Source organism: Oncorhynchus clarkii, chromosome 5 (assembly GCF_045791955.1).
Source record: "Oncorhynchus clarkii lewisi isolate Uvic-CL-2024 chromosome 5, UVic_Ocla_1.0, whole genome shotgun sequence".
Lineage (NCBI taxonomy): Eukaryota > Metazoa > Chordata > Actinopteri > Salmoniformes > Salmonidae > Oncorhynchus > Oncorhynchus clarkii.
Genome location: NC_092151.1, coordinates 73,578,036 through 73,600,802, shown reverse-complemented (window position 1 = coordinate 73,600,802; position 22,767 = coordinate 73,578,036). Strand labels below are relative to the sequence as shown.

The 22,767-nt window shown below is 43.4% G+C and overlaps 1 protein-coding gene across 8 annotated transcripts in view; it reads left to right on the top strand.

Annotated features, from left to right (window-relative positions):
• Window positions 1-19,814, top strand: part of LOC139409369 (circadian locomoter output cycles protein kaput-like) — a 49,247-nt gene extending 29,433 nt beyond the window's left edge. For 2 of the 8 annotated variants that reach the window (XM_071154417.1, XM_071154418.1), the window contains exons 5-22: window positions 9,122-9,184; window positions 11,322-11,470; window positions 11,595-11,686; window positions 12,023-12,112; window positions 12,212-12,332; window positions 12,525-12,638; window positions 12,781-12,899; window positions 13,070-13,152; window positions 13,589-13,695; window positions 13,828-13,975; window positions 14,147-14,228; window positions 14,644-14,797; window positions 14,908-15,002; window positions 15,098-15,247; window positions 16,760-16,906; window positions 17,109-17,527; window positions 17,705-17,945; window positions 18,041-19,814. In XM_071154417.1, coding sequence (XP_071010518.1) covers window positions 9,122-9,184; window positions 11,322-11,470; window positions 11,595-11,686; window positions 12,023-12,112; window positions 12,212-12,332; window positions 12,525-12,638; window positions 12,781-12,899; window positions 13,070-13,152; window positions 13,589-13,695; window positions 13,828-13,975; window positions 14,147-14,228; window positions 14,644-14,797; window positions 14,908-15,002; window positions 15,098-15,247; window positions 16,760-16,906; window positions 17,109-17,527; window positions 17,705-17,945; window positions 18,041-18,304 — 2,638 coding nt within the window. In that variant the 3' untranslated portion in view covers window positions 18,305-19,814. Of the gene's footprint in view, window positions 1-9,121; window positions 9,185-11,321; window positions 11,471-11,594; window positions 11,687-11,807; window positions 11,939-12,022; window positions 12,113-12,211; window positions 12,333-12,524; window positions 12,639-12,780; window positions 12,900-13,069; window positions 13,153-13,588; window positions 13,696-13,827; window positions 13,976-14,146; window positions 14,229-14,643; window positions 14,798-14,907; window positions 15,003-15,097; window positions 15,248-16,759; window positions 16,907-17,108; window positions 17,549-17,704; window positions 17,946-18,040 lie in introns of those variants that run through there. The other 6 variants (XM_071154413.1, XM_071154414.1, XM_071154412.1 and 3 more) reach the window with 5 other exon arrangements.
• Window positions 19,815-22,767: the final 2,953 nt, after the last annotated feature.

Genomic DNA, 22,767 nt, shown 5'->3' with positions numbered 1-22,767 from the left:
CAAGGCACAGATCTGGGGAAGGGTACCAAAACATTTCTGCAGCATTGAAGGTCCCCAAGAACACAGTGGCCTCCATTCTTAAATGGAAGAAGTTTGGAACCACCAAGACTCTTCCTAAAACTAGCCACAGGGCCAAACTGAGCAATCGGGGGAGAAGTGACTTGGTCAGGGAGGTGACCAAGAACCTGATGGTCACTCTGACAGAGCTACAGAGATCCTCTGTGGAGATGGTTGTCCTTCAGGAAGGTTCTCCCATCTCTGCAACACTCCACCAATCAGGCCTTTATGGTAGTGGCCAGACGGAAGCCGCTCCTCAGTAAAAGGCACCTAAATGGCTCTCAGACCATGAGAAACAAGATTATCTGGTCTGATGAAACCAAGATTGGTTTCCTTGATTGGTTTCCTCAAGTCCGGGCTCTGGAAATAGCTGTCCAGCGATGCTCCCCACCCAACATGACAGAGCTTAAGAGGATCTGCAGAGAAGAATGGGAGCATCTCCCCAAATAAAGGTGTGCCAAACTTGTAGCATCATACCCAAGAAGACTCGATGCTGTAATCACTGCCAAAGGTGCTTCAACAAATTACTGAGTAAAGGGTCTGAATACTTAAGTAAATGTATATTTCAGTTTTTTTTATGTTTAATGAACTAATTTCAAATAATTTCTACACCTGTTTTTTGCTTTGTCATTATGGGTTATTGTGTGGAGTTTGAGGGGGAAATTTAAAAATAATAAGAATAAGGCTGTAATGTAACAAAGTGGAAAAAGTCAAGGAGTCTGAATATTTTCCGAATGCACTGTATGTGCACTTGCCATGTGAAAGCCTAACAAGCCTAAGATCATATTTTACAACTTTTCCATGTTGGCCGTAGAACATGCTTTCAAATAATGCCCACCAGACCGGATTGTGAATTATAATGGAACATTTTTGGAATGCATAAACAACAACAGTAATTGTGTGATAGTGGGGATGCTGGGCTGTGTTCCAAAAGAAAACAAACAAGTCTGCTTGCTCTAGTTCCTCGACAGCACAGCTGAGAGCTAAAAATAGCACCTTTATAGTTGAAGACTCTTCTTTGAGTCATAAAAGTGCATTGGAATTATGTAGGAACCGTGCACACTTTGGAGAGGTACAGTGCCTTCAGAAAGTATTCACACCCCTCAACTTTTCCCACATGTTAAAGTGGGATTAAAATTCATTTAATTGTGATTTTTGCTAACGGTCTACACAAAACTCTGTCAAAGTGGAAGAATAATTCTAACAAAAAATTTGACAAATAAAACACTATCTTGAGACAATACATGTTAGAAATACCTTTTGGCAGTGACTACAGCTGTGAATCTTTTAGGATAAGTCTCTAAGAGCTTTGCACACCTGGATTGTACAATATAAAATTATTCAAGCTCTGTCAAGTTGGTTATTGCTATTTCCAAGTCTTGCCATAGATTTTCAGTCAAAACTAACTAGCCCACTCAGGAACATTCAATGTCATCTTGGTGAGCAACTCCAGTGTAGATTTGGCCATGTGTTTTAGGTTATTGTCCTGCTGAAAGGTGAATTTGTCTCCCAGTGTCTGTTGGAAAGAAGACTGGACCAGGTTTTCCTCTAGGATTTTGACTGTGCATAGCTGTATTGTTACTTTCTATCCTAAAAAAAACTCCCTTTCCGATGACGAGCATACCAATAACATGATGCAGCCACCACCAAAGCTTGAAAATATGAATAGTGGTACTCAGTTATGTGTTGTTGGATTTGCCCCAAACATAACGCTTTGTATTCAGGACAAAAAGTTACTGTCATTTAGGTTAGTATTGTGGAGTGTAACTACAATGTTGTTGATCCATCCTCCTTTTTTTTTCATATCGCAATCATTAAACTCCGTTTTAAAATCGCCATTGGCCTCATGGTGAAATCCCTGAGCAGTTTCCTTCCTCTCTGGCAACTGAGGTAGGAAGGACGTCTGCATCTTTGTAGTGACTGTGTGTATTTATACATCATCCAAAGCCTAATTAATAACTTTACCATGCTCAAAGGGATTTTCAGTGTCTGCTTTTTATCTACCAATCGGTGCCCTTCTTTGTTAGGCATTGAAAAGCCTCCCTGGTCTTTGGTTGAATCGGTGCTTGAAATTCACTACTCGATTTGAGGGACCTTACAATTATTTTTATGCGTGGGATACAGAGATGGGCTAGTCATTCAAAAATCATGTTAACCACTATTATTGAACACAGAATGAGTCCATGCATCTTATGTGAATTTAAGCACATTTTTACATTTTTAAGGTTCTATGAAGACAATTCCACTTGACATTATGGGCTTATTGTGTGTATATCAGAGATACAAAATCAAAATGTAATACATTTGAAATTCAGGCTGTAACACAACAACATTTTGAAAAAAAGTATAGAGTTATGAATCATTTCTGGAGACGCTGTATGTGGCCACTTGGAGACACCAGTTAGACCTCTCCCTCAAAACCTTGTCATATTTTCGTCCTATTTTGCACCTACCCCAAATTTGCCATGAATATTATGTTACTGAATGTATCCAGAGTATTGTCAGATTTCGTTATCAACAAATGCAATGAAAGTACAGCAAATGTAAAATGCATATATAATCAACAGTGTAATGTTTGGATTCAGTCTTGTCAGATGAACTGTTTTTTTCCTCACCTTTTAGTCTAAAATGTTTCCCATAATCTCCAAAATGTTCCCCTTTTTTAAATTGCTGCCATGGTTATGCATATATTTTCCATATTTCTTCTGTAAGAAACATTTCAATTTAGCCCTATTCATATAGGACAACTCCAGCAAGTGTACGGGGTTGAAACGAGGTTAAAACATTTTTAAATCCATTTATTTATTCACATTAGCTGCTACTTAAAGGAACAAATGGTAATGATTTGTGATGATTGAAAACAAACTGCACAACCGCTATAGAAATACCCTTTGTCAAAAGTCCTTTATTAGTTTTGTGTAAGCTATGTTGATAGTTTAGCAGGGGTGTCAAACTCATTTGCCCTGTGGGCTGCACTTGGTCTTCACTGAGGTCGAGTGCCGCACATAATATTGATATTTCCTCGCCGTCAAAACATGCAAAAAATTGTCCTCTATCAATCGCTTCTGGAATTTTCTACGTTCCCTGACTGTCTAGCTTTCGTTTCAATGACTATAAAGCAAGCTGGACAGAGTGAAGAGACTAAATGTAGGTCCATTATTTCTACACAGTTTCGATATGGTTTTTGTCATTTCATTGTAAATTTGAGATGGTTTTTCAGGGGAAAATATACAAAAACAAGATTAAAATGGGCCTTGAGTTTGACACGTGGTCTAAGGTATGTTGATGGCAGTTGTGTAAGTATGTTTTGTGTGAGCAGGGCCTGTTGCTCATTGTCCCTTGGAGAATAGGGTTTTGTTGCCACACCTATAGAGCCCTCCGGTCTTCTGTAGCTCTGCCTCCTGTAAGGCAGAGGTTAGAGCTGACGAACACTATTACCACCGTCTTAAATACACAATCCTCAGGCTTTACATGGCATCATATTAAAACACTGGCAGCTTTACGTGGCCTAATTTGTGTGCTATGGGTGGAATTTCATTTGGTCACGTGGCATCTTTAAGGGCATGTTGTTAAAGCTCTACCTCCAGGAAGGGGAATGTAATAAAGTTATTTTCCGTCCATATCAGTTCACATATCTCCCGAGTCCCATTCTCATATGAGAGCAAACACCATTAGGGTAAATGATAAGCCAGAGCCTGACTGTACTTATATATCTTTGGCTTGGTGTGGGATGTACAAGAGAGCTGGGATGATAAACCCAAAATTACCCACACCGACATTGCACTCCATTGCAGTTTGCTTAGGTCGGTAATTTAAAAAAATTCTACACAACGTTCCTGCACATATTTTTTTGTTCTAAGACGATTATTTGGCCAACATTGATCGCTCCCTCTCCCCACTGTGCGCACAGAGGAGGGAGGGATGCTTTCTGATAAGCACAAGCATATGACCATTGCTCCAAATGCAATTGCGGGACAGACTGTTTTCAAAGTTACTACTGTTTTTTCCTCACCTCTTAATATTGAGTTCATGGCACCACTTTACAACCGGAGTATGGTTTTGATGTGCCACAGAGCGGAGTGCACCATTTGCGCTGAATATGCTTACATCAAGTAGCCTAGGCCTAGTACTGGAAAGTTTTGTTGGACATTACATTTACTGATAGCTAGATTGCTAACTCTACATGGCTAAGTGTTTTGAGTTCTCACTTCCACACGTGGTAAACAATATAACCTAGAACATGGGTGTCAAACTCATTCCATGGAGGGCCTAGTGTCTGCAGGGTTTGGGTTTTTCCCTTTCAATTAAGCTCTAGACAACCAGGTGTGGGGAGTTCCTTACTAATTAGTGACCATAATTCATCAATCAAGTACAAAGGAGGAGTGTGAACCTGCAAACATCTCAGCCCTCCGTGGAATAAATTTGACACCTGTGGCCAAGGCCAATAGGCGTGGGCAAATTCATCTCTGAAGACCTCAAAACAAATCTTATCATTCTGGATCCTATTTTGACAGGTTTGCACATCAAAATATCAATCATGCATTCCCTGGAAATAATTAACATTTTCTATCATAGGCTATACCATCTCAGTTACTTGTCTTGGCACAACAACAAAAAACTGCCACTAATGGAAAGTAGGCATAATTGTCCATTTAAAAAACAAATATCTATAAATAAATACGTTAGAGATATATATCTCAATTGTTGTATTTATCACTATCAAGCAAAATGGTTACATTTTATATTACTTTTGGTCCATATCGCCCAGCACATTGTTGTAAAATGCTTGTTTACTCTTCATTACTGTATTTGTTGTTTTCTATTAAACTATTGTGTTTCTACATTGTTGACTTTAATGGGCTTGTCTAAAAATAGCATTGGTGAGTGTAATTGGAGCTTATTTGTTTGAAGTAGCCCTGGGCTAAAAAAACACAGGCACCACATTATTCTCATGCTCACACAGCATGCACAGAAATGCATGAAGGCAAATTAGGCACACATGCACACATACAGAAAAGCATGCCAGTATATGTCATTCCCCCCCCCCATTGGTCCATGAATTATTGTTCAATGAGAAGTGTGCAGTGAAAATAGACCTTGGAGGAAGAAACCTTGAGGAAATCTTATTTGAGTCAGACATGTATGTTCATATGACAGGGAAGATATAGGAAGCCTTGCAGAGAGCATGTCCAACTGATAATCTCTTAGGAAAAAAGACAAAGTAACTGATGTTGGCACAAGATGGAGGGAAAGTTGGAGCATTACTAACAAAATGACAGTTTATGAAAATATAGGCTTAATCCAGTATAAACTAATGTATGGAATTTACACTTTAAGTGTAAAACTAATAATGACTCCATAATCCATGCTTTCTGGGACTACTATAAAGTGTGGAAGTTGTGGGCAGCGCTAGAAAGTTGGCTGTCAGAAGTATTACAATGTAAATGTACTTTTAATCTGTCTGCCTGCCTATTTTAAGACGTGCCTATGGGTGTGTATTCAGTGCTTGACTTGCGCCGAAGCTGTCCGGAACACCATACTGGCACTTTCCATTTTTGGGGAATTGCATACCGGTAACAAAAATAAAGTAGCCTTTTGCTGGCCCAGATTCACACACTCTGGCAAAAAAGGTTGATCAAAGTGGAATGAAGGCGGGATCTTCATTGAATAGCAATGGAGAGTGGGCATTCATTTCCTGATTTCCGGTTTGTTCAATTTATTTGTCGTTAGTCTGTGAATCCTTGAGTGACAGTAGGCTGTTCGAGATTGCACTGATTAAAAATGTGCCAGATGAGGGTCAAATGAGGGTTTGTGTAGTCAGGAAAAGTAATGGAAATTAGTTTCATAATTGTTGTTAATATAATTCATGAAAGCACATATCAGCCATTATCGGAATGGCCCTTCAGTGCATGTCTGGTGCTGCGTGTGTGCCAGTGTGAGTGGGCCGTTGCCCGAGGGGAGAGAGTGCGTCATTTCAGTAGCAGGTATAAAATAATTGGAGACTAACTATACTGAACAAAAATATCAACACAACATGCAGCAATTTTAACAATTTTACTGAGTTACCGTTCATAGAAGGAAATTACTTGAACTCTGTGAAGCATTTGTTTGGGCTGCAATTTCTGAGGCTGGTAACTCTAATGAACTTATCCTCTGCAACAGATGTAACTCTGGGTCTGCCTTTCCTGTGGTGGTCCTCATGAGAGCCAGTTTCATCATAGAGCTTGATGCTTTTTAAAACTGCACTTGAAGAAACTTTCAAAGTTCTTGACATTTTCTGTATTGACTAAACTTCATGTCTTAAAGTAATGATGGACTGTCGTTTCTCTTTGCTTATTTGAGCTGTTCTTGCCATAATATGGACGTAGCCCTATTTGGTAAAAGACCATCTTCTGTATACCACCCCTACCTTGTCACAACACAACTGATTGGCTCAAACGCATTAAGAAGGAAATACATTTTGCACATTCACTTTTAACAAAGTACACCTGTTAATTGAAATGCATTCCAGATGACTACCTCATGAAGCTGGTTAAGAGAATGCCAAGAGTGTGCAAAGCGGTCTTCAAGGCTAAGGGTGGCTACTTTGAAGAATCTCAAATACACTTTTTTTTGTGGTTACTACATGATTCCATGTGTTATTTCATAGTTTTGTTGTCTTTACTATTATTCTACAAATTAAAAAAAAACTTGAATGGGTAGGTGTCCAAACCTTTGCTTTTGATCTGTCCGTTGCGTCTGTCCGTCGTCTACTTAGACATCTTGCTTTGAAGTAGCCTACCTTATCCATTTGATCCCTGATTTATTGAATGAAGAAATAATTTTATAAAGACAAAAGTATTTGGTTGTGATGTTGAAAAAGTCAAGCCTGCACACCCAGGAGCTCTCCTGATGGAGGGTTGACCACATGTTGATAACATGTGACTAACAGTTCAGTTCTATGTGGGGGCTAAGTGCCTTGATCAACGGCAGGAGTTGGTATATCTACATGGGATTAGACAAAAGTTTTCCAGTGTCAATAATGTTTACTTTTTCATGTAGGCTATAATAAGTCATGAAAATATGGTTCAAAGTATAGAGGTCTATATAGCCTAATGCAATTTGTGAATTTCGGTGAACATAGTATAATGTACCGACTTGGAAAAAGACAGCTCCTGCAATTCTTCCATCCCAAGTCAAGCACTGGGTGTAGTGAGATACGCAATGGGCTGGACAATTCTCTTCTCATCTTGAAAAAACTTGAAAGTCAATCAATCTGCCATCATTGACACAATGGAAAAATCGAATCATTTATTATTGGGATAGCATGGGTGGTTTGAATCTGGAGTGTATGAATTTTTTTTACAAATACACACACACACACACACAAAAGTATGTGGGCACCCCTTCAAATTAGTGGATTCAGCTATTTCAGTCACACCCATTGCTGACGGTGTATAAAATGAAGCACACAGCCATGCAATCTCCATAGACAAACATAGGAAATAAAATGTCCTTACTGAAGCGCCCCAGTGACTTTCAATGTGGCACCTTCATAGGATGCCACCTTTCCAACAAGTCAGTTCGTCAAATTTCTGCCCTGCTAGAGCTAGGAGTAACAACGGCTCAGCCGCAAAGTGGTAGGCCACATAAGCTCACAGAACGAGACCAACAAGTGCTGAAACGTATAGCGTGTAAAAATCATCTGTTCTCTGTTGCTTCACTCACTACCGGGTTCCGAACTGCTTCTGGAAGCAATGTCCACACAAGAACTGTTAGTCGGGAGCTTCATGAAATGGATTTCCATGGCCGAGCAGCCGCACACAAGCCTAAGATCACCATGCGCAATGCCAAGCGTCAGCTGGAGTGGTGTAAAGCTTGCCGCCATTGGACTCTGGAGCAGTGGAATCGCGTTACTATGGAAAGATGAATCACACTTCACCATCTGGCAGTCCAACAGAAGAATCTGGGTTTGGCAGATGCCAGGAGAACGCTACCTGCCCCAAAGCATAGGGCCAACTGTAAAGTTTGGAGGAGGAATAGTTCCAATGAAGGGAAATCCTAACCCTACAGCATACAATGACATTCTAGACAATTATGACCTTTCAACTTTGTGGCAACAGTTTGGGGAAGACCCTTTCCTGTTTCAGCATGACAATGCCCCCATGCACAAACAGAGGTCCATACAGAAATGGTTTGTCGAGATTGGTTTGTAAGAACTTGACTGGCCTGCAAAGAGCCTTGACCTCAACCCCATCGAACACCTTTGGGATGAATTTAGAACGCCAACTGTGAGCCAGGCTTAATCATCCAACATCAGTGCCCGACCTCACTAATGCTACTGTCGCTGAATGGAAGCAAATCCCTGCCGCAATGTTCCAACATCTACTGGAAAGCCTTCCCATAAGAGTGGAGGCTGTTATAGCAGCAAAGGGGGGACCAACTTTATATTAATGCCCGTGATTTTGGAATGATATGGTCGACAAGCAGGTGTCCATATGCTTTTGGTCATGTAGTGTATATAACAACTAGGTAGAACTGGTTGGAAGGACTGAGGAGCACAGTGAACGCTCACCTGGACCTGAGGAAAGTGCACCTGAATATCCACGCATGCAAACAGACAGACGAGCACTTTAATTCTGTTCTTGAAGGTGTGTATTGACATTTACTGGGTGTACACACTTATATACACACAGCTACATGCATACTGGCACATACACAACACCATAGGCTACAATAGGTCACATCCATGCTGACACTACTTCAGGATTATTATCCTAACTGCAGGCAGAACATTAGCTATGCCACTTGTCAAGGTTCTAATAATGACCATCTGACCTACATGTTAGTGACGTCAGTCCTAGTCTGCTGAGTAAGCAAAAGGTTCTGCCTTCCAAGGCAAATGAGTTGCATTCCTGGTCATTCTGCCTCAATACCAGCTGAGTCATTGAGCATGGGCTCTGTCTAAATTTAGACTATGCTTTGCACTGCCCTCTACGGACCGGGCTGGGGTAGCAGTCTGACCAATGCTATCTGCACCAGCGTTTTGGCCCGAAATAAAAATGGTTGGTTGTTTGTTTTGCAGGGATGACGCCAGCAGTATCTTTGATGGGTTAATGGAAGAAGATGAAAAGGACAAAGCAAAACGGTGAGGTCTTTATGAGCTCAAGCGCTACATTAAAGACAACTCTGTACGTAGGCTTAGTTTGATCAAATCAAATCACATTTTATTTGTCACATGCGCCGAATACAACAGGTGCAGACCTTACAGTGAAATGCTTACTTACAAGCCCTTAACCATCAATGCAGTTTTAAGAAAATACCTAAAGAATGAAGTAATAGATAAGAAAAACAAATAATGAAAGAGCAGCGGAAAATAACAATAGCGGGGCTTTATACAGGGGGTACCGGTACAATGTCAATCTGGCACTGCTGTTGAGGTAATATGTACATGTAGGTAGAGTTATTAAAGTGACGATGCATAGATAATAACAGAGTAGCAGCAGCTTTATGGGTAGCCATTAGATTAGTTGTTCAGAAGTCTTACGGCTTGGGGGTAGATGCTATTTAGGAGCATCTTGGACCTAGATGTGTGGTAGCAGAGAGAAGTCTATGACACGGGTGGTTGGAGTCTTTGACAATTTTTAGGGCCTTCTTCTGACACCGCCTGGTATAGAGGTCCAGGATGGCAGGAAGCTTGGCCTCTGTGACGTACTGGGCCGTACGCACTACCTCCTGTAGTGCCTTGCGGCCGGAGGCCGAGCAGTTGCCATACCAGGCAGTGATGAAACCCATCAGGATGCTCTCGATGGTGCAGCTATAAAACCTTTTGAGGATCTGAGGACCATGCCAACTTTTTTCAGTCTCCTGAGGGGGAATAGGCTTTGTCATGCCCTCTTCATTACTATTTTAGTGTGTTTGGACCATGATAGTTTGTTGGTGATGTGGACACCAAGGAACACACTCAACCTGCTCCACTGTAGCCCCGTCAATGAGAATGGGGGTGTGCTCGATCCTTCTTTTCCTGTTAGTCCACAATTATCTCCTTTGTCTTGATCACGTTGAGGGAGAGGTTGTGGTCCTTGCACCACACGGTCAGGTCTCTGACCTCCTCCCTATAGGCTGTCTGATTGTTGTCGGTGATCAGGCCTACCACTGTTGTTTCATCAGCAAACTTAATGATGGTGTTGGAGTCTTGCCTGACCATGCAGTCATGAGTGAACAGGGAGTACAGGAGGGGGCTTAGCACACCCCCTGAGGGGCCCAAGTGTTGATGATCAGCGTGGCGGCTGTGTTGTTACCTACCCTTACCATGTGGGGGCGGCCCGTCAAGAAGTCCAGGATCCAGTTGCAGAGGGAGGTGTTTAGTCCAAGGGTCCTTAGCTTAGTGATGAGCTTTGAGGGCACTATGGTGTTGGAACGCTGAGCTGTAGTCAATGAATAGCATTCTCACATAGGTGTTCCTTTTGTCCAGGTGTGAAAGGGCAGTGTGGAGTGCAATAGAGATGGCATCATCTGTGGATCTGTTGGTGCGGTATGCAAATTGGAGTGGGTCTAGGGTTTCTGGGATAATGGTGTTGATGTGAGCCATGACCAGCCTTTCAAAGCATTTCATGGCTACAGACATGAGCACTACGGGTCGGTAGTCATTTAGGCAGGTTACCTTAGTGTTCTTGGGCAAAGGGACTATGGTGGTCTGCTTGAAACGTGTTGGTATTATAGACTCAGACAGGGAGAGGTTGAAAATATCAGTAAAGACACTTGCCAGTTGGCCTGCGCATCCTCGGAGTACACGTCCTGGTAATACGCCTGGCCCTGCGGCCTTGTGAATGTTGACCTTTTTTAAGGTCTTACTCACATCGGCTGCGGGGAGCATGATCACACAGTCGTCCGGAACAGCTGATGCTCTCATGCATGTTTCAGTGTTACTTGCCTCGACGCGAGCAAAGAAGTTATTTAGCTCGTCTGGTAGGCTTGTGTCACTGGGCAGCTCTCGACTGTGCTTCCCTTTGTAGTCTGTAATAGTTTGCAAGCCCTGCCACATAAGACGAGCGTCTGAGCCAGTGTAGTACGATTCAATCTTAGTCCTGTATTGATGCTTTGCCTGTTTGATGGTTCGTCGAAGGGCATAGCGGGATTTCTTATAAGCTTCCTGGTTAGTGTCCCGCTCCTTGAAAGTGGCAGCTCTACCCTTTAGCTCAGTGCGAATGTTGCATGTAATCATTGTGTTGTTTTTGTTAGAATCTTAGTATGTGTATTCTTGTTTCTCATGTCCAACCCTCCAGAGTGTCCCGTAACAAGTCTGAGAAGAAGCGCAGAGACCAGTTCAATGTCCTCATCAAGGAGCTGGGTACCATGCTGCCAGGCAACACCCGAAAGATGGACAAGTCCACCATCTTACAGAAGAGCATCGACTTCCTACGCAAGCATAAAGGTAAAGACCTCTCCTCCTAGCCCTCGGAAATGAACATGTCTGGAAGAATAGGAACATTTCTGTGTTTTTACCAAGCTGTCTGAGTATTTAACATCAGTTACTCCCCCATCTGTGTTTCTGTCAGAAATAGCTGCGCAGTCAGAGTCGAGTGAGATCCGACAGGACTGGAAACCTCCTTTTCTTAGTAATGAAGAGTTCACACAGCTGATGCTGGAGGTCAGTGGCACTTGACACACTAAAGTACAGTAGTTTGCACATCCTTTCACTAAGAAGTATCCTGAAAGAAAGGATGTCAGTCCAAGGATATCAGTAGCAACATTCTGTACTGTTTTTGTAGTTAACTGAAGAAGGTTGACAACGAAACGTCTGTGAATTTTTTTCCCTGCCTGCTGTGTAAGCAAGAAAACCCCCCCACCCTTTTTGGTTTAACGCACCAAGGACTATTCAAGTTCAAGGTTGAGCGCAATGGTACCTGTTTTCTACATAGTTCACTTTCTCACATTCTATTTTGCAAGTAGATGGTGTTTTAACACACTGTTTTGTATCTGCTAGGCATTAGACGGCTTCTTCCTAGCAATTATGACAGATGGGAACATAATCTATGTCTCAGAGAGTGTTACATCTCTACTGGAACATCTTCCTGTAAGTATTCACTCCATACATATACATGAGTTAATGCCTACAGTATGTAAGGTTGACATCCATGACCAAGGATGACATACATGTGTGTGTTGGTTTCAGTCTGACCTGGTGGATCAGAACCTGTTGAACTTCCTGCCCCTGGGGGAACATTCAGACGTGTATAAAGCCCTGTCGTCTCACATACTGGAGGGAGAGACGCTAACGCCAGAGTATCTCAAGAGTAAGTACTGGAGCTGTTTCAGTATTGTCTAGTAGTTTCTATCATGTTCATGGTCTAAATGGCCTATGTCAAGTTTTGGCCACAGCATGCCATGAGTAGATGATTTGTTTCAGAACTAGATGAGTTTATTTAAACCAAGTCTATCAAATTGTACTCAATACTGCTTTATTGTATGATTTAATTTGTTTTCAGCGAAAAACCAGTTAGAATTCTGTTGCCACATGCTCCGAGGAACGATCGACCCCAAAGAGCCTCCTGTGTATGAGTATGTTAAGTTCATCGGAAACTTCAAGTCCCTGAATAATGGTACGTTTTCATTATATTGATTTAGGAAAAATTTGACTTTGAATGTAGTACACAAGTAGCTGGCCTGTATTTGGTTTGTGACCATAAATGCACTTAGACCGACCAAAAGGCAACAATGACTAATTTTCCCTTTCTCCTATAGTGCCTAACTCAACTCGAAATGGCTTGGAAGGGGTGATCCAGCGGTCACTCCGGCCCGCTTTTGAGGACCGAGTCTGTTTCATAGCAACTGTGAGGTTAGCCAAACCACAGTTTATCAAGGTAAGACAATTGGAATTCTAGAGACTTATATATCACAGACTGCATATTTCAGTAGCTAGGTAACCAAATATGTCTAATGTTGTACTGTAAAGTGTTCTTAGTAGGAGCACTGTAAATTATTTTCTTTGTATGAGATGTAAACATCTAGTTTTTCTTAATTCACCCCACAGGAGATGTGCACTGTTGAAGAACCCAATGAAGAATTCACCTCTAGACACAGCTTAGAATGGAAGTTCCTCTTCTTGGACCACAGGTAATGTGTGCTGTCTATAGCCATGTCTGTGTGTGTGCTTACTTGCCTATGTCACGCAAGAGAGAGTTAGCCTCTAGCTGTGTGAGACTCAGCACATCAGTCAGAACACAGACCCAGTGAGAGTGTGTTTGGGTTAACTCTGTTAGCTGGCTGCTATGTTCTATATCTGGGCCAGTCAGTCGGCTTGCTCTCTAGAGGAGACAGCTCTGAGTCTCAACCGTTTAGGAGCAACAGCACTAGATGGAGTACTTAGTGTTTCACTGCTACTGGAAACCTCTATTATATGGACCTTTGTAGACACTATGTCCAGAGGTTAATACAATGCTTTGTATGGGGTTTTAATGTGTTACTGCTTAAAAGGCTGAGAAACTGTATATCATTGTATTTAAATGGGTTATGCTGTCACATTAATAACATTGCTTGTTTATCTCCCCAGGGCTCCGCCCATAATAGGTTACCTGCCGTTTGAGGTTCTGGGTACATCTGGATATGACTACTACCACGTAGATGACCTGGAGACACTGGCCAAATGCCACGAACACTGTGAGTAATTTTTTTTGTCGCATTTGTGTATTTTGTAAGTGCACATTTTATGAGTGTGTTTGTGTTTTACTGTCCCATGTACAGATCTGTGACATCATCTCTCTCCTCTCTCTCTCTTGCTGCATTCTGCAGTAATGCAGTATGGGAAGGGGAAATCGTGCTACTACAGGTTTCTCACCAAAGGTCAACAGTGGATCTGGCTCCAGACTCATTACTACATCACCTACCACCAGTGGAACTCCAGGCCCGAGTTCATCGTCTGCACGCACACTGTCGTCAGGTGAAGATCGACTAAGCACTAAAAAGGATATTCATATGCATATCTCGCAACAAGTATCAATGTGTCAGTCATACTACATATAACCAGCAGTATTGCATTGACATCCTAAACACTATCACATACACCACCATCGGGCATGGTGTTCAACACTGTCTCTCTCTTGTGGAGCAGCTATGCTGAGGTGAGGGCTGAACAGCGCAGAGAGCTGGGGATTGTTGAGGAGTCACCGCCAGAGATCTCTGCAGTAGATAAGGTGAGACACTTATAAGACCAATGTGAGAACTTGCTGACCACTGACCATAAGAAATCACTGAGCAGGAATAAAGAGATGGCTGAGTTTGGTTAATGAGGTCTTGTTCAGTTTAAGGGATACGATGTCTCACTGTCTGTGACTCTCACTGGAGTAAGACATGGTTAAGTGCTCAGACAACAAGGAGGATGTGAAAACATCTTTGGTGAGCAAACAGTGGGGTTATGGGTTTTGAATGCGTCCTTCAATCCCAGTAGTATGATCCTTCTTTTCACCAATCCAACTGTGTTAGATCAGTGATTACCTCATGCAAGGGAGGAAGGAAGGATGTATTTCCCAAGTGTTCTAACAAGGCTTGGGAGTTCTAGTAGTCCAACGAGTCTCTACTGACTGTTCTCTCTGCTCTCTCATCTCACAGCAGTCTCAGGACTCTGGTTCTGAGTCTCAACACCAGCTCAACACCTCCAGTCTGAAGGAGGCCCTAGAGGGCTTTGACCGCAGCCGGACGCCCTCGGCCTCCTCACACAGCTCCCGCAAGTCCTCGTCCCACACTGCCATCTCCAACCCAGCCTGTAAGCGCTGACCACATGACGTTACTACATCCATCTTGTCTAATATGATGTCATCTGTCCTGAGAGCTTCTTTGATCCTAAGAGTAAGGTGTTTGTTTTTTCCTTCTCAGCACCTAAGCTTAAGACAGACAGGGGTACACCGGGATGCCAGTCCGTCTCTGCTATTGAGATGACATCACAGCGAAGATCATCCATCAGCAGTCAGGTCAGAGTGGGTTTCTTTCAGCTTGCGGTCAAGCCTCTCTCTATATTTGATAGTGATTTGGTTCCTAATGTAGTTCCTGTGCTTGTATCCAACAGCAATCGATGAGCTCCCAGCACACCCAGAACACAGGGCAGAACATGACCCCGTCCATGGTTCCACAACAACAACCGCAGCAACAACAACAACTGCAACAGCAGCAACCACCACCTCAACAGCAGCAGCTTCAGATCCAGCCCAGTGTCCAGGTGAGAAATCTTCCTCATGATTGTAATTTGGCAGTTTCTTTTGCTAGAGTCAGTGACACAGAAACTCAACAACAGCAAAAATTGTCCTCTCACTATCAACTGCGTTTATTTTCAGCAAACTTAACATGTGTAAATGTTTGTATGAACATAACAAGATTCAACAACTGAGACATAAACTGTCACTAACAGAAATTGAATAATGTGTCCCTGAACAAAGGGGGGGTCAAAAGTAACAGTCAGTATCTGGTGTGGCCACCAGCTGCATTAAGTACTGCAGTGCATCTCCTCCTCATGGACAGCACCAGATTTGCCAGGTCTTGCTATGAGATGTTACCCCACTCTTCCACCAAGACAACTGCAAGTTCCCAGACATTTCTGGGGGGAATGGCCCTAGCCCTCGCCCTCCGATCCAACAGGTCCCAGACGTGCTCAATGGGATTGAGATCCGGGCTCTTTGCTGGCCATGGCAGAACACTGACATTCCTGTGTTGCAGGAAATCATGCACAGAATGAGCCGTGTGGTTGGTGGCATTGTCATGCTGGAGGGTCATATCAGTATGAGCCTGCAGGAAGGGTACCACATGAGGGAGGAGGATGTCTTCCCTGTAACGCACAGCGTTGAGAATGTCTGCAATGACAACAAGCTCAGTCCGAGGATGCTGTGACACACCGCCCCAGACCACGACGGACCCTCCACCTCCAAATCGATCCCGCTCCAGAGTACAGGCCTCGGTGTAACGCGCATTCCTTCGAAGATAAACACGAATCCGACCATCACCCTGGTGAGACAAAACCACGACTCGTCAGTGAAGAGCACTTTTTGCCAGTCCTATCTGGGCCAGTGACGGTGGGTTTGTGCCCATAGGCGAGATTGTTGTCGGTGATTTCTGGTGAGGACCTGCCTTACAACAGGCCTACAAGCCCTCAGTCCAGCCTCTCTCAGCCTATTGCGAACAGTCTGAGCACTGATGGAGGGATTGTGCGTTCCTGGTGTAACTCGGGCAGTTGTTGTTGCCATCCTGTACCTGTCCCGCAGGTGTGATGTTCGGATGTACCGATCCTGTGCAGGGGTTGTTACATGTGGTTCTGCCACTGCGAGGATGATCAGCTGTCCGTCCTGTCTCCCTGTAGCGCTGTCTTAGGCGTCTCACAGTACGGATATTGCAATTTATTGCTCTGGCTACATCTGCAGTCCTCATGCCTCCTTGCAGCATGCCTAAGGCATGATGAGCAGGGACCCTGGGCATCTTTCTTTTGGTGTTTTTCAGAGTCAGTAAAAAGGCCTCTTTAGTGTCCTAGGTTTTCATAACTGTGACCTTAATTGCCTACCGTCTGTAAGCTGTTAGTGTCTTAACGACCGTTCCACAGGTGCATGTTCGTTAATTGTTTATGGTTCATTGAACAAGCATGGGAAACAGTATTTAAACCCTTTACAATGAAGATCTATGAAGTTATTTGGATTTTTACGAATTATCTTTGAAAGACAGGTAACTTTGTTAGCCCATGGTACAGTTTTCCACCCAGCTGGACGCAATGCAGCACCTGAAGGATCAGCTGGAGCAGAGGACCAGGATGATCGAGGCCAACATCCAGAGGCAGCAGCAGGAGCTCAGGCAGATCCAGGAAGAGCTCAACAAGGTGCAGGGCCATGGCCTACAGGTGAGCACTGCCCCCTACTGTCTGTCTGGGGAATAGCGCTATTGGGCCTCATATACTAACCACCTGCCCGCTTATGTAGAACTGTGTGAGTACTTGAACCAAAAGGTCTGCACATTTGCGTGGATGCATGCATCTGTCATTATGCCTGTGTTTGTCTATGAAAGGAGATTAGTCTTACTCTGTGGTATTTGCTCTGGTGCAGATGTTTCTCCAGCCGGGTACAAGTGGGCTGAGCCTGGGCTCTGTGCAGCTGGCACACGGGACCACCATGCAGCCAGGAGGTGCTCTCACCATGCATGGCCAAATGGTGTCTTCAGGCAGTCTGCAGGGCAGCACTCCACAGCAGAATACGGTCCAACAACAACCCCAGCAGCAGTCCCAGCCCCAACAACAGAACCTGTTACGAGACACCAGCTCTGTCCTCTCACAGTCTTCAGTGCGGTCGACTCACTCTCTGCCGCCCCAGCAGAGTGCCCTGCCGGCTTCCCTCTACAACACCATGATGATCTCTCAGCCCAACCAGGCCAATGTGGTCCAGATCGCTACCAACTTGGCTCAGAACAGCAGCAACAACACAGCTGCCATGGCAAACTTTGCCCAGGACCGCTCGGGACAGATCAGGTACACGATGCCACCAACAGGGTATGTTCTCCTCTCACTCGGTATGCGCCACACTCAGTGGCTGATGTTACTGAGAAATATGCTGATTATCCACAGGATTTGCATACATTTTCATGTGTCTGTTTAAAAAAATCTGTTGCTCATTCATTACCACCCTCACTCCCTCATCTCTCGCAGGTTCCCTGCTGGATCTCAGTTGCTGACTAAGCTGGTGACTGGGCCGATGGCGTGTGGAGCGGTCATGGTCCCTACAACCATGTTCATGGGCCAGGTGGTGACAGCATTCGCTCCTCAGCAGGGCCAGACTCAGACCATCAGCATTGCCCAGCAGCAGCCTCAGCAGCAGGAGCAGCAGGCTCAGTCTCAGGCCGAAGCCACACAGCAAGGGCTGGCCCAGCAACAAACACAGTTCCTCCAGGTGAGGTGACCACCAGAGAGTAACGTTTCTAAAGGTAGATCCGGTACTTGTCCCTATTCTGACCAGCCACTCACCTCTCTGTTCTTCCTATCTAGGGACCTCGGCTGCTCCATGGAAACCAGTCCACCCAGTTGATCCTGCAAACGGCATTCCCGCTGCAGCAGCAAGGAGCCTTCGCCAGCACACAACACCAGCAGCAGCAGCAGCTACAACAGCAACATCAGCAGCAGCAGCAACAACTCCAGCAGCAGCAACAACAACAGCAACAACAGCTCCAACAACAGCAGCAACAGGAGCAGCAGCTGGCCTCTCACAGGGCAGATAGCATGTCAGGCCGCTCCAGCACACAGCCCCAGTAACCTGGCAACGTCCGATCAGACATGTGGACTGAACCAAGTCTGTGTGATGGGGTGAAGAGATCGGTTGAGAAAGCAGTATTGAAACTATGCCTCTAAGACTACCCTGCTTCAACTTGGTCTGTAGAGTTTGTGATGGATCAATAGATGGATCTCTGGCTGCCTGCACTGAACTCATGAGCCACTGGCGCGTCGGATAGAAAACAATGCTGTGCTCACAGTGAGCACGGAGTCGCTCCGCTTCATGGCCATGCTTAGACCTCTTTCCCACAGAGACCTCCACTCTGTCGAGGTCCCCTCACCACTGTGACAGGGGCCAGTGCTTGTCCCCTACCCTGCCCTCTTGTTGTGTGTTCAGTGTGTGCTCCCGTCACCCTCACAGATTTTATTTATGCAGGACGATCCAGTCTGGAGCTTCAATCAAGGCTTCAAAGAAGTCCTACAGAGAGTAGACAGACACCTCGTTTGTTTTCTGGTTTTCTCATATTGTTTTTCATGTCAAAGTAATTATGGGTCAGAAAATATTTTTAAGAATGTCATGTGGATTGAACTTTTATTGTACAGAACAAAAAATAATATGTAAATATATGGAAAAAAAGAAAAATAACTAATATTTTATATGATGCATGAAATTAAAAGCATAGTCTGTTATTTGTAGCTTTGAATATACCTTTTTTTCTAGTACTCTATGAAAAAAAAGAACCTAAACACGCTTAATGGCTGATCTTTTCACAGATTTTCTTCTTCCCAGGGGCCGTGTGTCTTTTTGGGACCGTGGGTGTCTGTGGAGCTGATGCTGCTGGTCATGTCACAGTTTGTTTCATCCTCTTCCTCACTTTCGTAGTTTTAATAAAACTCCTCTATTGAGATTAAAAACAGAAATGTTTTAAAGTTACAATATTTTTTTAGAATATATATTGTGGTCCAACACGACATGTTGAGGACTAAATAGATACATGATTTTACTCAGAACAATATTTTAAATTGTAAATAAAGCAAAGACCCAAAGTTTACCAAAAATACTTTAAACGTATCCTATGGAAAGCTTACGAGCTCATTATTTTCTCTGCCATCATGCCTCATAACAGTTGACATAGCTATTCATAAACATTTAGCTATTCATAAACATTTTTTTACTTTTAAAAAGTCCTTAGTGTTTATCTTTAGTTGATTTAAATATGAGTGAGGCATTATGACTGTTTTAGTGTGATCTCGTAACGCTCATAGCGAAGCATGCAAAGTACCTCTAGGTACAGACTATACTAGTGCTTTACAATACTGTACTTTTTTAGCCCTAAAGGCTTGTGTAGAAAAACGAGTATTCTCATATAAATATATATTCAATTACGTTTTAAATGGTCACAAAAATTACCTTAAACTCAGAAATGCAATTCACTCAGTGATATTTCTGCACATTATCCTATTTCTGCCGTTAGAAATCTAGTGTCTGTTCTATGAATGAAATGCATCCCCTTATGTTCCTACTCTCTCCTGTCACTTGCAACTACAGCATGTTTATCTCCTATTAAGCGTTTTATGGGTTGGCAATGTCAGAACAAACAAACGAGTGATCTTTCTCCTCTTTAGAACATTAAATGATAGTGGATCTCATCAAATAAGTGTTTGGACAGAATGCCGCTAGCAATTGTTGTGATCTGAGTTCATCTTCATGTGTTAATAAAGTGAGCTTGTTTTATCTAAAGCCAGTCAGACAGTGCTGGAGGCATTATAGTGTGTGGTGGGATGGGATGGGGGGGGGGTTACTGTTTTAACCAAGAAATGCAAATCTGAGCTGCTGGGGTCATTAAAGTAAACATATAGCACTTATTTATACCTCTCTAACACTAAGTACCCCTTACAGACAGTATTCTCCACTTCTCAGTTGTTTGAATGGGAGAAGAGAAACTACAAAAATGTTTCCTAATGTGTACTATGGCTAAGCCCAGTCCAGACAAGTATAGAGCGAATGCTAAGGCTATTTGATCCATGGCCTAGAACACAAATTACCTCTGAAATAAGTGAAACTGGTGTTAGTTGGACCTGCCAAGAGAATGAATTGAAACAATTCATCATATGGATAACAGATGTGGTATGTTTGAAGTTTTTCTGCTCCTGCTCCTCTGCCGCTTCTGTCAGACAGTACTTATCCCCACGTAACTGTGTTATAAGGTGATGGTTTGATTGTCGTGCTGATGGGGTGTCGCTTGCCATGGCAAATTTAAAACAATGTTTGTTGAGTGGGGTCCTATGAACTGGTTGTAATGTACGTTGCCATATTAACTTCTATAGGGGATTTCCAGGTTTCTATTGTAAATGTTGTGGAGTGGGGCTCTTCGGGGTCGAGCCTCTGGTTTTCCAAGCTGCTCATTTCCTGTCAGGGGCCTCTGTAGAATGGCACTTTAGTAGTAGTCGTATTGAATGTTAACTAATCCTGTCCCTTATCGTGACAAGTTATGTTCATCTCAAGAAAAAAACTATTGCCAAACTATTTAGTTATGCTTGCTTGGGCATTTCCCTCATTCCTCGATTTTCAGTGTGACAATCCTGAATCATGTGGTCAGAAAGAAGTTATTGTTTAATTGGTAGCATTTATCTTTGTGGTCTGTTCGATTTCAATGGACTTTTCTTAATAGATGGCATTTTTTTTTATTGAGGACTGTGTGAAACCTACATTATTTCACTTTTTATTGGTGGAAGAAAATCACATATCAAACCTCTCTGGTATCATAGCACAACACTATGTAGAATGTCTGGGCCCTCTAGGGGTCATTTCCTGCTCCGGTCTCTAACATGGCTGGCTGCTCCAATCTACAGTGCATTGGGAAAGTATTCAGACCCCTAGACTTTTTTTCTAATTCTGATACGTTACAGCCGTATTCTAAAATTGATTAAATAGTTTTTTTCTTCCTCAATCTACACACAATACCCCATAATGACAAAGCAAAAACGTTTTATTTTTTATTTTAGCAAATGTATAAAATAAAAAAATAAGTATTCAAACCCTTTACTCAGTACTTTGTGTGTACCTTTGGCAGTGATTACAGCCTCGAGTCTTCTTGGGTATGATGCTACAAGCTTGGCACACCTGTATTTGGGGAGTTTCTCCCATTCTTCTCTGCAGATCCTCTTAAGCACTGTCAGGTTGGATGGAAAGTGTTGCTGCACAGCTATTTTCAGGTCTCTCCAGAGAGTTCTATTGGGTCCGGGCTCTGGCTGGGCCACTCAGAGACGTATCCCGAAGCCACTCCTGCATTGTCTTGGCTGTCTGCATAAGGTCGTTGTCCTGTTGGAAGGTGAACCTTCACCCCAGTCTGAGGTCCTGAGCGCCCTGGAGCAGGTTTTCATCAAGGTTCTCTGTACTTTTCTCCGTTCATCTTTACCTCGATCCTGACTAGTCTCCCAGTCCCTGCCGCTGAAAAAACTCCCCACATCATGATGCTGCCACCACCATGCTTCACTGAAGGGATGGTGCCAGGTTTCCTCCAGATGCTTGGCATTCAGGCCAAAGACTTCAATCTTGGTTTCATCAGAACAGAGAAGCTTGTTTCTCATGGTCTGGGAGTCTATAGGTGCCTTTTGGCAAAATCCAAGCGGGCTGTCATGTCTTTTACTGAGGAGTGACTTCTGTCTGGCCACTCTACCATAAAAGCCTGATTGGTGGAGTGCTGCAGAGATGGTTGTTCTTCTGGAAGGTTCACCCATCTCCACAAAGGAACTCTGGAGCTCTGTCAGTGATATCGGGTTCTTGGTCACCTCCCTGACCAAAGCCCTTCTCCCACGATTGCTCAGTTTGGCCGGGCGGCCAGCTCTAAGAAGAGTCTTGGTGGTTCCAAACTTCTTCCATTTAAGAATGATGGAGGCCACTGTGTTCTTGGGGACCTTCAATGATGCAGAAATGTTTTGGTACCCTTCCCCAGATCTGTACCTCGACACAATCCTGTCTCGGAGCTCTATGGACAATTCCTTTGACCTCATGGCTTGGTTTTTGCTCGCTCTGACATGCACTGTCAACTGTGGGACCTTATAAAGACAGGTATTTGCCTTTCTAAATCATGTCCAGTCAATTGAATTTACTACAGGTGAGCTTCAATCAAGTTGTAGAAACAGCAAGGGTGATCAATGGAAACAGGATGCATCTGATCTAATTTTCGAGTCTCATAGCAAAGGGTCTGAATAATTGTATTTTTAATACATTTGTATGTGCTTTGTTATTTTGGAGTATTGTGTGTAGATTGATCAGGAAAAAAATATGTAATACATTTTAGAAAAAGCCTGTAATGTAATAAAATGTGGATTAAGTCAAGGGGTCTGAATACTTTCCAAATGTACAGTATGTTCATGTACCTCATGGCAAAACAGTCCCAGGCCCTTGTGTTTACAGTGCAGTAAGTCAGTCTGCTCGTCTCGTGCTTTTTGAAATTCACGCTTAGTGCAAATGGTGGTCCCTGCTGCTAGGTTATTGGTGG